Source organism: Diplotaxodon limnothrissa, linkage group LG1 (assembly GCF_057381915.1).
Source record: "Diplotaxodon limnothrissa isolate DT_005_m linkage group LG1, D_limnothrissa_male_GT1.1, whole genome shotgun sequence".
Classification (NCBI taxonomy): Eukaryota; Metazoa; Chordata; class Actinopteri; order Cichliformes; family Cichlidae; genus Diplotaxodon; species Diplotaxodon limnothrissa.
In genome coordinates, this window is record NC_140596.1 from 37,349,093 (window position 1) to 37,363,234 (window position 14,142).

The window sequence follows — 14,142 nt, forward strand, 5'->3', positions numbered from 1 at the left end:
ACACGGCCGCAGGGAACCATCCTTCTTATCCACGAAAAAAAACCCAGCCGCGACAGGGGAAGAGGAGGGGCGAATCAACCCTGCCGCCAGCGACTCCGAGATGTAACGCTCCATAGCATCCCTCTCAGGCCGGGAGAGGCTGTACAGGCGGCTAGACGGCAGCGGAGCTCCAGGAAGAAGATCGACGGCACAATCGTACGGGCGGTGCGGGGGAAGGGACCGCGCCCGATCCTTACAAAAAACATCCCGCAGATCATGATAAACCCGCGGAACCATCGAGAGGTCCGGGGCGTCCGACGGCGAGGCCGTGGGTGGGAGCGAAACGGGGGAAGCCGCAGCCCGGAGGCAGTTCATATGGCAGGCCACACTCCAACCTAGTACGGCACCCTTCTCCCAGTCGATATGCGGGTTGTGGAGGAAAAGCCAGGGGTGACCCAGAACCAGCGGAGTGAGAGGAGCCTTAAACGAAAAAAAACAAATCCTTTCTGCGTGATTGCCAGAGAGAGATAATGAAAGGAATTCAGAAACATGAGTGATGTCAGGCAGGCGCTGGCCCGACAGTGCGTGAACGCGGAGGGGGCGTGACAGAGGCTCCAAGGCGATGTTCAGTTTGGCGGCGAGTGAGGTGTCAATAAAGTTCTGCTCAGCCCCAGAGTCAATGAGAACGGAGAGAGAATGAGAAACAGTCCGAACACGCAGAGTAGCCGGCAAAAGAAGCCTGGGGAGAGGGCTTTCACTCGACAGATCGCCCACCAGCACCCTCACGATCACTGGTGAGCGCGCCCTTTTGCCAGCGTTGGGCAGGAGGAGACAGAGTGGCCTTTACGGCTGCAATAAACGCACTCACCGGAGGCAAGACGGCGCTGGCGCTCCGCGGGCGACAGCCGTGAGCGCCCAAGCTGCATGGGCTCTTCCCCATCCCCGGTGTCGGCGTCACACGACCCATGGGCTGCAGTAGGGGTCCCACAAAAGTCCAGCGGGGCATGCCCCGAACGCGCGCGTGCGCTCCGATGTGCGCGCACCTGATCGTCCACCCGCATACACAAAACCAGAAGCGCATCCAGGGAGGAAGGCAGTTCACGGAGCATTAGTTCATTCTTTATGTCCTCATTAATATTAGTGAGCAATGCACTTTTAAGGGCCTCTTCCCCCCATTTCGCCTGTTCAGCCAAGGTAGAAAAGTCAATAGAAAAATCAGCCATGCTGCGTTTACCTTGTTTAAGCGCAAGCAAGCGCTGGCCGGCGGTGGCAGTTGTGGCTTTCCTGTCAAACACACCTTTAAACTTAGTAACAAAGTCAGAAAAGGTGATGTCCGGCTCCGCCTGAAGCGCAGCTTGAGCCCAGGTTAGAGCACGGTCCTGGAGTAACTGGACGATATAAGCGATTTTCGCACCATCAGTAGAAAAGGTTTGCGGTTGCTGGCGAAACTGAAGGGCACACTGTGAGTGAGAAAACCAGCACATTTATCAATCTCTCCCGTGAAAGCCCTGGGAGTAGGGAGGAATCTGTCAACGTGAACAGGTGGCGCGACACTTACAGCTGGAACTGGCGCCTCCAACGGAGGAGCGGCGACCAGAGGAGCGGCCGGTAGCGGTGTTAGCCGAGCCACGGCCTGTGTGAGGTTCGCGAGCTCTGCTCGAAGGTGAATGAACATCTGCTCGTGGCGTGCCAGCATCGCGGCCAAAGTGGCGAGGGTGGGAGTCGAGACCGCTGGGTCTGCTGAATCCATTTCCGTGGCTGGATGATTCTGTCACGATCTGGTACAGGGATTCAAGCGCAGAGCGGTAAGGTATCTCCAAGGTGTAGTTTATTTACAGTGCCAGTGCAATATATGTACAGTGAAGGGATCCAAAACTCCGGGGGGGAAATCACAGGGTAACTCGCTCACGTCTTCTTCTCTCACACTCACACACTTTCCCGCAGCAGGGAGGTCGCAGGTCCGGGGGGGGGGATCTGAAGCAGACGAGAAGGCAGGTCACCAACTAATCACAAGTCACGGATATGAAGCACAAGAGCTGTGAGAACACTAACGTTAGGGGTACAATCATCCAGCGACGAGAGGATCTGTGTTCCAGCCTCAAATAGTGCTCCCGGTGATGATGGGTGAGTGTTGTCAGGTGTGTGTGTGGGCCAAGGGCGGGAGCCCACAGTGAGCTCCGCCCAGGCAGAGAGGGAGAAAACAGCAACAGCAATTGTAGCCTTGTGGGGCCGACCGGGCAGGCACGGAGACCATGACAATGTTATATGTACTAACAGGAAGTTAGTACAGAGCTTCAGGTTGCAGTACTGGTGGGTCTTTAAACTGTAAATATAGACATGACAGTGTTTTATGGCCCTAGTATCCTAGGAAATTAGTATGTTATGTAACTTCTAACAATTTCATAAACAAAAATATATTTTATGCTAATATTTGAGTATAGTAGTAGTAATTTTTTTGTGCATGCATGAAAATGTCTGATAATATGTATTTATCCCTGAGGGTATCTGCCCATCTTACAACATTACTATATCATTTACTATATCAATAGTAATTAAATACTTATATGAAACTAAAGGCAAAATATGAATGTAATATGTGTTCCTGGATATGTGTACATATATTATAAAACTTCCATCTTTTTATATTAAAAAGTGAAGCAGTATGTAGGTAGGAGCAGTAATAATGCAGTTCTGTGCTGAGAATAAATGAGAAATATCAGTGAACAGTTGTATTGCATGTAATGTAATCTTATGGTAACTGTTTGAAGTATATTTCGGGGGCTATTTTCAGTTTTATTTATGTAGCACAGCGGAGGCACAAATATGAGACTAGACAGCAGAATAGGGGAGACGTGCACATGTGCAGTCAGGGCTCTGCTGTAAGGACATTTTTACCACATGTATGTACTCTCACAACACAATCAGTGGGCCATGCTGTTATAATAAGCTAATTATAATATAATGTATAATATATAATTTTAACTATAATTTAATTTGAACTTACCTGAAGAGAGAAAGAAGATAACTACACTGGTCAAGTATAAAGCAACAAATGCAACAATTCTTCATGACAGGATGTTGAGTCGTAGTTTTCTAGCAGAGTTTCTGAAGTGAATTAGTTAAGCTTTGAGAGGAAACTGTACTGTTTGGCAGAACAGATTGTAATGACTGTAATTACAAGGAACCACGTAACGTGTAACAAATAATTACTCTTAAATTTAAATCTTAAAAGCTACAGATAACATTATTTTTATTTTAATGTATATGACAAGTAAAGTATTCAGTTGTTAATTTGTATATTGCCGGGTTACATTCATTATGTACTGTGCATCCACTTTTTAACCCATGTTTTTCATTATAATATTATTGTACTAGATTTACTTATTCAACACCTGCAAGTGTAGTACCACTTTATGCCATCCAGATACCCAGCCCCAAGTGCTTCTCATCAGAGAGAGTGCCCACTCTTCACAGATGATCTATTATTGAAATTATTTTCACATGTCTGATGCAAAATCATGATGAATTGTGTGCGTGTGTGCTTGTGTTCCAGATGTTGGTTACCCTGTGTCTCGGCCAGTCCCAGAGGAAGAAAAGCCGTTCAGTGAGGAGCTGCTGCACAGTATGGTGAAGAGCATCCAGAGGAACGACGTCAGCCGCCCGATGGCTCAGCTGCTGCAGCTGCTGGGGCAGACGCTCGGGGTCAAAAGGCAAAGGTCAGCACCAACTGTTCAGTCACGTATAAGGACAATTCATATTTGAAGGCTTTTCCAGTTATATTGTAATATAAATTGGCCACAAATGCAGTAATAAGGCATTTATTATGTGTAAAATACACAGGCCGTGCAGTTTTGTTTGGTAATATTTTCAGCTGTGGATTGATATAAATTCAGTCCTCTAGTCAGTGCCGTTGGGTTAGTGGGAAGTGTATGTCACAGAGTCCGGAAATGTGACACACTGAAACATGCTCGCAGAGAGATGCACTGTGCTCATCAGGGAGTGTTATTTGGAGAGTTGATTTGATTATTGTTCTTATTTTCATTCACTTAACCCCGACAACCACAAACGAGCAGTCAATTTACACAGTTTCCAATTATTGTACTTGCAGTAACAGGACCTGAGAGGGAAAAGGGAGACAGCATGACTGTTTAATACCTGCTTGAATGTTTGCATGAAGGCAGCAAAGTTTGCCTTGTGCTTCTGCTCATTATGATCGGCGTGTCTGTTCATCTAATTATTGTGTTTATGGAAGAAAGACCTACCAGTTTGGGTTTAGGAAAAAGTGATTCAAATATACACGTTTAAAGCACTCACTCATCTGCCATTTATACTGATCGCATGTGACCTCGCCTTTCTTCCTCAGGAGTTTGTACAGGGACATCCTCTTCCTGTCCTTGGTGGCTCTGGGAAAAGATAACATTGATATTGGTGAGTATTAAGTTTATGTCTTGGATGTGTATGTTTTAAAAGAGTGTTTCTTACATAACATACGTATATATGTGTGTGTGTCAATAATTCATTTGATTAACTCTATTGTAAAATTCATAAAACAGCATGAATTCATTTAAACCTGAACTTTGGGGGAAGTATTAATAAGCTATAAATGAACCTAACTGTATATGCAGCATCACTGCTCTTCACAGCAATTGTATTAGCGAGCTATTTATTAGATTTTTAGAACTTTAAAGATTTTTTTGAGTTTTGTTTCCAAGTCCAATATCGGCTCCGTTTTGCTCAGCCAGTCCTCATTGTGTCCTCAAAGAGATAAAAGTGTAAATGAGTGCAGTTACATGTAGCCTTAATGAACTGATTGACATGTTTAAATGTTTTAAGAAAAAATCTCCACCCACATGTTATTTGGCTGCCGATCTCTCCTCTTCCCACAGACGCCTTCGACCGTGAGTACAAGTTGGCGTACGATCGCCTTACACCCAACCTGGTGAAGCTGACCCACAACTGTGACCGTCCTCCGAGCACAGGTGTCATGGAGTGTCGCAGGACTTTTGGAGAGCCTTACTTGTAAAGAGTCACCTAAACACACCATGATTAACTCTCATTATCCTCATTGTTGCTTTAAGACTAGCTCAGGAAACCAGTTGGAAGACCACGAATGTGCACTACGGGAATGTTTGGGGGAACTCTGTAAGCGCTCATAGGGGTACAGGTGACTGTGGACAGCATTATGTAGCCTGAAGTTTTAGAGACTTCTATCTATGAGGACAGAAACACTACACGCAGCGTTCATAAACTCCTCTCCATGCAGTGTCGAGTGAGCTTACATTGGGAATGAGTGACAGTGATGCAGATATCCTGTAAATACAAAACAGGAAAGGATTTTTTTAATGTACCATTCTTATTGTATATCATTTCATCATATGAAGACTAATATTAGCAATATTTTAACTGGAACTTTATTTATACAAAGTCAGCTTATGTATTGTACCGTCCTTTTGTTATGTGCAGTGTTTGACTTTGACCTGTGGTCGCTGGCCGTCTTCTCGTCTTGCAGTTTTAAACCAGGAAAAATGTTTTCGCTCAGTGTGGAAAAGATGCAGTACATGTTTGGTGTGTGTTTTCAGTGAGCTTTCTATGCTTTATGAGATGGAACTTTTTTAATTAGATCTGCATCAATTTTGAAGACAGATTGCATATATCTACAGGCTTTCTAGTTGTCAGCGAAAAGTGAAGGAACGTAAAGCCAACACGGTGGTTTACAGAAGCCCTGAGAGGCGAGTGAGGCAAACAAAATCAAATGAATCTGATATAAAGTGTCCTGTATTTATGACTAAAGACCAAGCTGGGAAAAATGGTCTACCTTCCCTTCTCTGAAACACAGGGGAAAAGCATGATCCTGCATTTACAAAGCATTTGTTTTTCACTGTTTAAGCCATAAACATCAGAGTTACAAAATAGTTTTTTCATAAAAATAAACAGCAGAAACACGTCACAGTGACAGAGTAAAAGACCCTATCATAAATCAGTTCAGATTAAACAGCACATTTCATTGTAAAAAAAACAATCATGTTCATTACTTTAAATCAGTGAATGTTATGACCCTGATCCTCTCAGGGAGCGATGAATGCTGATCACGTTAATCTTTTCTTGTACTGAAGAGCATATGTCCTTATTACCAGATCAAGTGTATTTTTTTTCACTTTAAGCTATTCATCCCCATGAAAAGTACCACTTTTAGTCTTCTTCAGCGGGGTGTTTGTTGTCAGAGTACATATCAGTGTTACAGAGGTGTTACCAGCCCTATAGGAAGCCACATAGCGGTGAGGAAGAGGGCAGATTGCGGACAGGTGAGTCTTCTGCAGCCAATCAGCATTAAAGCTCAATCAGAGCGGTTAACAGGGATGGCAGACAATCTATGATAGATGGAGCAGTGAGGCATGTGTAACACCTCCACCTTCACCTCAACCACAAAAAAAGATAACATGTCACCAAACCATAGTTTTTTTACTTTGAAACTTGACTTGATGTTCAAAGGCTGTAAAAATAATAGCCAACACATCCGCCACTGGTATGAGTTACACATGAGTGCGTCGCATTTGTTTACATTCATTTTCGTGGTCTAACCCGAATCGAGAGATGAATTTGGGGTTGTAAGAGTTCACAGCATGAATTAGTTCAAATTAAATATTTTAAATGGCAAACATATACACAGTCAGCCATAATAACAATAATAATAACAACAATAATAATACTGAACCTTTTATGCAGTTTTTTTGTTATTCACAGTTATTTCTTTAATTCGTGATGATAACAGCAGACTGAAATTTAAAGTCAAAGTAAACTTTATTTGTCATGCTGGCCACACAAGGACTGCATAGTGGGACAAAACTGTGTTTCTCCTAGAACACCATGCACTATAGTCATAGTAATTATACATGAATACCCAGCTAAGATCAAAATCTACAAATATTGCACAGCAGAAACTTAGGCACTATATGTGAATCTTTGTACTGATGAATATTAAAAACATAGGTGCTCATGTTATGCAGACACTGAAAATATTGTACAAATTAGCAGCAGTTACAGAGACATTTTGTGTGAGAGTTTGCATATACAACAGTTCTTGGATTGGTGTGTGATAGTGTGTATTTAAAGAGAGTTCAGGACTCTAATGCTGCGATAGCGTTTTTTAGAGGGCAGGATGGTAAACGGTTTGCGTGTCGGCAGCTCTGTGCAGGCAGGATTTGGTGTGTGGTCCTGTGGGGGTGAGAGAGGAGACCTGGCGACCTGACCTGGTGTCTTCACCATTCTCTGAAGTTTGCTCTGAGATGTTGCTCTCTGTAGTGCTTCTGTGGGAAGTGTTGAGGGCAGAAGGGAGTCTGATTGCTCTTCTTGACCGCTTCAGGAAGCGCAAGCGCTGCTGTCTACCTTTTGATGAGGAAGGTGGTATCTGTAAGCCCAGGAACCCGGTGCTGTTAACTAGCAGTGCGGTGCTGTCAAGGATTGTGGGTGGAGTGTGGGATAAATAGCGTGAACAATCACCCTTACAACATACAATATCAATTGATCTATGTGACCTAAATCACTTTATCTGGAGGGAAAACCAAAGTGAAGTTTTGATTTGTTGGTAACAATTATCCAACTATAAAGATATCAATGAGTCTTAGCGGAGGTTAATAAAAGAGCTTTGTGTTTATGGTACAAACTGTAAAGTCCCACCTGTCATTTAATAACAGCATATCTGAGTGTTTATTGCACATGCAGCCAGTTAAGCCTGTGGCTGAATCAAATGACTTTAATCTCATTGCCTTCTGCTTCCATATCGGTTTAATACAATAATCCAAATCATTTTAATGTCTTGGACCTCAAGGTGGCTCCTGTGTTTTGTGTTGTCTCTTCTTTGCTTGTCTATGGATGCAGGTTGTCACCTGCCACCGAGCAGCCAGGATGCCAGAATCTTTTGGGAACATATGTGGAGAAAAGGTTTAAATTTTTCACTCTGGCAACATCCAGCCAGTTTTATTAGTGTTGTATCAGACTAAAGCTAAATTAAGAATTCTTATTTCAGCTAGCATAAACAAACAGTAAAAGAGGACTTTATTATAAAAAGTGGGATTTATGAAAAGCTTGATACCTGGAGATGTTTACACCCTGAGGTCTGTATCCACCATTGAATTTACTAAAGATTTAACTTTTGGACAGGTGTAAAGATAACAGAGTTCAACTTTGCAAAGAGCCTACTTCACTTTTAATTTGAATATAAAGTTCATATTTTAATTTTTTAAAACCCTTATGGGGTTATTTAAGTTCTAGAGACCGTATGATGTTATGTTGGAGAAAATCAAACGGACCCTGGAGTGCATTGCCTCTGTCGCTTATATTTGTTACTGCCTTAGTGAGGATATTAATCCAGCTTTGAAAGGCAGAGTGGTTGAAGGAGGACCCCTGACTCTGAAATCACCAAGGTCCTATGAATATCAGCCAAGTCTTTGATTTGTGGCATGGCTAAGCAAAACTGGAAAAGTTTAACAAGTTGCACGTCTTTGTCCCTGAAAAAAAACCCAAACCTTTAGGTGTGGAAATCTCTTTAACTGGTGAATTTTGATTTGGGAGATGACACATCAGCTTAGAAAGGCTGTGATTCATTTGTGGATTTCTGTTGTGTTTAAAAAACAATAGTACTGTAAAAATAAATGATTTTGCAGATTCTGGGCCATGTACATTTGAATTGCCCTTTGTATAAATCACATTTTATAACCGTGTATTCACACATGTGCAAAGGTCCTTTTAGAAGTGGTGAAGTTCTGACGTTCTGTACAGCGACCAGATCTACAGGACTGTTTAAGTGTAAATAAAATCATGTAAACCCTCAGTGTTGCTGTCTGTAGCGTCTTCTTCTTAAAATATTTAGTTTAAATGTATTTAATGTTTAAATCCGTCAATTGTGAGTAGGAGGAAGATTCCCAATGACTGGATTGAATTCTCAACGCAATCACAAGACGACGGCACGGGTCGCTGGCGAGAGGCAACCTGTCTGCAAACAGTCATGGTCTCACGTTGAGTCTGACTCAGTCTGTGTAGTTCATCGCCCATTGCACATGTTTGCTAAAAAAAATTCTGGTTGTGCTGTGGTCTCTAACCAGTTTCCCCTTATGTGACTGTAGAGTCAAAGAACTTCTAAATGCTTAAGAACTGTCACACTTTAGACATCAGCTTTCAGGAGGGACCTGCAAGACAACCCATAATGAATGGGGCTGCTGAAGCCTAAGACTGGACAAAAAAGAATACATTGACTTATCGTGTTGAAATGAGTGCTACGTCATATTTTTAAGTCAATCAGCCATCAGCCTTCTCAAGCAGAATGCTAGCTTTAAATGGCCAAATTGTGTTGCCTGTAAGAAAAGTTAACGCAAATGTCATTTTGTTTCAAGAAAAGCTAACATTTGGCTAACAAACCGACTAATGACATGTCATTGTTAAACTGTTAGCCTGGTTTTTCCTCCTGTCTGCAGTCTTAACAGGCGCCATCTTTATTAGTTGAAGATGTTTTATTCAGTATGAATCAAAACTGCAGTGAACCCATAAATCCATCAGCAAGGCCTTTCCCTTATACTGAGGTTTTGCGCACACATACCTGCAAACAACGTGACATAGATTTGTTGCACTCTTAGCTTGCTAGCTATTAGCATAAACATCACACAGTTTAATTGTAGTTTAATCTGCATATTTGTGTTTGGAGTGGGCGTTATAATCTACTATGCAACCACTTACAAGTGGAAATTCCAGCATCACTTCTGGGAAACAGACATACCATCAATTTTTATACTTAGCCAGTATAATGTACATTTAATTAAATACTTTTTATTAAAGAAGACAAAGGAAGAGGAAATACTTTCTGGTAGAACCAGTGTAACCATATATATTGTTTTAGATTAAAAGAACAGCATATTCTTTTCCAGTTCCCCAAAACACCGCACACTGTTCCAGTTCACTGTTAAAAAAATAATTTATTGCAGCATGGAATTTTAATTTGAAATATTGATACTTTTCATTATCAATAATCCATGTTTGCATCCACTTCAATCCAACAAGAGCACAACAGGAACATCTGAAAACATCACACGGGTCAGGTTTTCTCACAGCTAAGACAGTCTGATGCGTGTCTTCCTGATACACACACACTGACTCTCTCCACCACAGTTAAGTGACACAAAAACTCTTTTTAACACTAAACATGAACAAATACTTGTCAAGTTAAATACAGAACAGGGTGTTAGGGATGATAGTTCCAGAAATACTAAACATACAAAACTGAAGTTGCATCCAGTGACTCTGATTTCCTGCAAGGTCAGTCCATACCAATACTACTAGAGTGGGTGTAATGTTTTTAAATGACCTAATGCTGTCAGCTCAGAGACTACCCATAAGCATTTGCTTATTAAAGGAAAATTCCACCAACACCAAAAAAAAAAACTAACTAAAGAAAATCTGTTAACAGAATGGGGATATATTATGATTGCTTCATGTTTGTTGAGTTAAGCAGCGTGGTGTCATTTTCAGATACTTCCAGCAGCTACAGCTAAGTTTTATACTTGCTGTGTTGGACAAATATAGACAGTCTGTATATTTCGTAAGTGTTGTTGCCACAGTAAAGAAATGACTGTTTCCTGGCCTCTGTACTGGCAGACATATCTCTATATCTATATACACTCAACAAAAATATAAACGCAACACCTTTGTTACTGCTCCCATTCCCCATGGGATGGATGTAGAGACCTAAAATTCATTCCAGATACACAATATAACCATCCCTCCCAAACAGTGGTCACAAATCAGTCCAAATGTGTGGTAGTGGGCACATCTGCCATATTGAGATAATCCATCCCACCTCACAGGTGTGCCACATCAGGATGCTGATCTGACATCATGAGTAGTGCACAGGTGTACCTCAGACTGCCCACAACAAAAGGCCACCCTGGAATGTGCAGTTTCTTGCGCTATTGGGGGTCTGGGGACCCAGAACCGGTCAGTATCTGGTGTGACCACCATTTGCCTCATGCAGTGCAACACATCGTCGCATGGAGTCTATCAGATTGTCAATTGTGGCCTGTGGAATGTTGGTCCACTCCACTTCAATGGCTGTGCGAGGTTGTTGGATATTCGTGGGAACTGGTACACGCTGTCGTATACGCCGGTCAAGCACATCCCGAACATGCTCAATGGGTGACATGTCCGGTGAGTATGCTGGCCATGCAAGAACTGGGACATTCTCAGCTGCCATCTGCCCTGAACAATGTGAACCATGATTCATCCGTGAAGCGCACACCTCTCCAACGTGCCAGACGCCATCGGATGTGAGCATTTGCCCACACAAGTCTGTTACGGCGACGAGCTGGAGTCAGGTCAAGACCCCGATGAGGACGACGGGCATGCAGTTGAGCGTCCCTGAGACGGTTTCTGACAGTTTGTGCAGAAATTGTTTGGTTGTGCAAACCAATTGTTCCAGCAGCTGTCTGGGTGGCTGGTCTCAGACGATCTTGGAGGTGAACCTGCTGGATGTGGAGGTCCTGGGCTGGTGTGGTTACACGAGGTCTGCGGTTGTGAGGCCGGTTGGATGTGCTGCCATATTCTCTGAAACGCCTGTGGAGACGGCTTATGGTTGAGAAATGAACATTCAATGCACGGGCGACAGATCTGGTTGACATTCCTGCTGTCAGCATGCCAATTGCACGCTCCCTCATTGCTTGTGGCATCTGTGGCATTTTGCTGTGAGACAAAACTGCACATTCCAGGGTGGCCTTTTGTTGTGGGCAGTCTGAGGTACACCTGTGCACTACTCATGATGTCAGATCAGCATCCTGATGTGGCACACCTGTGAGGTGCGATGGATTATCTCAATATGGCAGATGTGCCCACTACCACACATTTGGACTGATTTGTGACCACTGTTTGGGAGGGATGGTTATATTGTGTATCTGGAATGAATTTTAGGTCTCTACGTCCATCCCATGGGGAATGGGAGCAGAAACAAAGGTGTTGCGTTTATATTTTTGTTGAGTGTATATCTATATATATATATATATAGTACAGTATATATATATATTAGGGGTGCAACGATACACAAAATTCACAGTTCGGTTCAATACTTTGGTGTCACGGTTCGATATTTTTTTGATACAAAAAAAATGTTCATGCCTTTTTAATTTGTCATTTATTAAAATTATAAATATATATTTTAACTCAAACGTACAGTTTTGAAATTTAATGTTGCTGAAACAACAAAGTAATAAAAAAAATAAATATATCTGATTGAGAAATCACTCATCTTTGGAAAAGAGAGTTTATTACAGAGAAATGGCTCTTTCCGAAATAAAAGCTATACTATACGCTTCTTCTGGGCTATATTCTCAGCAGCATATTAAACATATCAGGTCCCCATAAGGAGAATCATGTGCTAACGGCTGTCTAAATGACTCGGGTAAAGTTTGAAGCATGCGTGCTTGTTGTTTTTATCTGCTTCCACTTGTCTTTGCACTAGGATGATGTCGGAGTAAATGTGCAGTCATATTCGTTGTGTTTCCACTAGTGCTGTCAGCGTTAATCTCGTTGAAATGACGTTAACGCCACAACACGGCAAATCTTATTTCAATCTTATATATCTTAGTCCTGGTCTTAGCGTTAGTTATTTCCTGATTTATTCTGACATCTCTCGTCTTGTGTGCATTAGCTGTATTGATATTTTACAGTCATTGCTCCCGCGATAAGAAGTTTTTAATTATGCTTCTTCCAGCTACTCCCTCATTCACAGCAGGTCGCTACAGCAGATGGATCTGTGTGTTGGACTTCAGGATTTGTGTCTTCTCCTGGTCTTGACCTGTGATCTTTCATGTGTTAGGTAAATGTGTTTCACTACTATACAAAACTGTTGCACTTTTTGCATTTGAAGAGGATTCTTGGGGTAAAACTATTCTTAATTTGGTCATGGCTCCAAACTGGTGATTCTATAGCCCACTGTGAAAGAGGTTCAAAGTTGGCTGTTGTAATGGTTTTGAAATCAAAGACAGCCATCTCACCGCTGCTGTTATATCCTTTATCACCTACTATTGTTAGGAGTGCAACATGAAATGATGTGCTGACACCAGTACTTGAGAAAAACTAAAGATAATTTCTCTCAGCTGATATTGTGACCGCACAAATGAGGATCTAGTATGGAAACACACACATGAGAAATACCAGCCATTCATCTTGGCCAAGATTCGGCAGGTAACATCATCCAGTGTACAATCTACACTAATCAAATGTGTCTCTTAAGTTTATTAAATCCATGTTGCACAGTATGGCTAGTAATGAACTTTGAAAATGATAGTTGCAATGGTAGTTGCTTTTAAACCACAAAGAAAAATAGTTGTGACCACTTAGCTTTCTAATCACGCGCCTGCAGACTAAGCGGCTAAGTCTGATCGTTTTCCCGTTTTTCATTAAAAAACTGTTGGAAATGTTGGAAATATGGACACACAGTAGTCGGGCTTGCTTCAGTGCACTCCCAGTGGACTCCTATTGGCAACTATTAAACAATATGTTAGAAATAATCACTTCTTTGTGGGCAATAAAGTCAGATTGCTGATTACCGGCTGAACATGTGCACAAATGGATCAAATCCTGCAAGCCACACGTCCAATACCAAACACACCCTCCAAACTTGAAAGCCATGATTTAAGCTTCACATTTTCCAATCTCTTCTACTAACATTTCAATGTATCCCTGCCTGCTGTTTAATCCCACTACTCATACTAAAGCAGTAGGCGCCTAGTGGCAGTCTTTGTTCCTGCCAACAGAGGCCACGGTTGGATATCTCATTGTATTTCATACCAAAGACAGTAACATCCTAGCCCTTATTTCATTGAGTGTACATCTCTTTGCACTATATGTTGAATATATTTCACAGAGCTTAGACACTCAGTTAAAAAGGTGGAGGGTAAGACTTTATTATGAGACTGGAGCTGCTGGAAAATGTTGATTAAATGTCATTAAATGTCAGATTAAATATGTAAAACCACATTAAGCGTAGAATTTTCCTTTAATTTAGCATCTAGTGTGTGCCTGATCAGCCTTTTAACATTAGGCTCAGTTCTTTTCTCTAACAGATCCTATATTACAGTATCATTCGTGTGTGGATGTACCAAGTCTTGTGTGACGGTGCTGTTTCCC

At 42.1% G+C, this 14,142-nt stretch overlaps 1 protein-coding gene across 1 annotated transcript in view; it reads left to right on the top strand.

Moving 5' to 3' along the window:
* LOC146640141 (C-myc promoter-binding protein-like) overlaps positions 1 to 8,799 on the top strand; it is a 94,901-nt gene extending 86,102 nt beyond the window's left edge. Inside the window, exons 32-34 of the mRNA XM_085350219.1 lie at positions 3,533 to 3,695; positions 4,343 to 4,407; positions 4,866 to 8,799. Of these exons, the coding sequence (XP_085206345.1) occupies positions 3,533 to 3,695; positions 4,343 to 4,407; positions 4,866 to 5,002 (365 nt within the window). The 3' untranslated portion in view covers positions 5,003 to 8,799. The remainder of the gene's footprint in view (positions 1 to 3,532; positions 3,696 to 4,342; positions 4,408 to 4,865) is intronic.
* Positions 8,800 to 14,142: the final 5,343 nt, after the last annotated feature.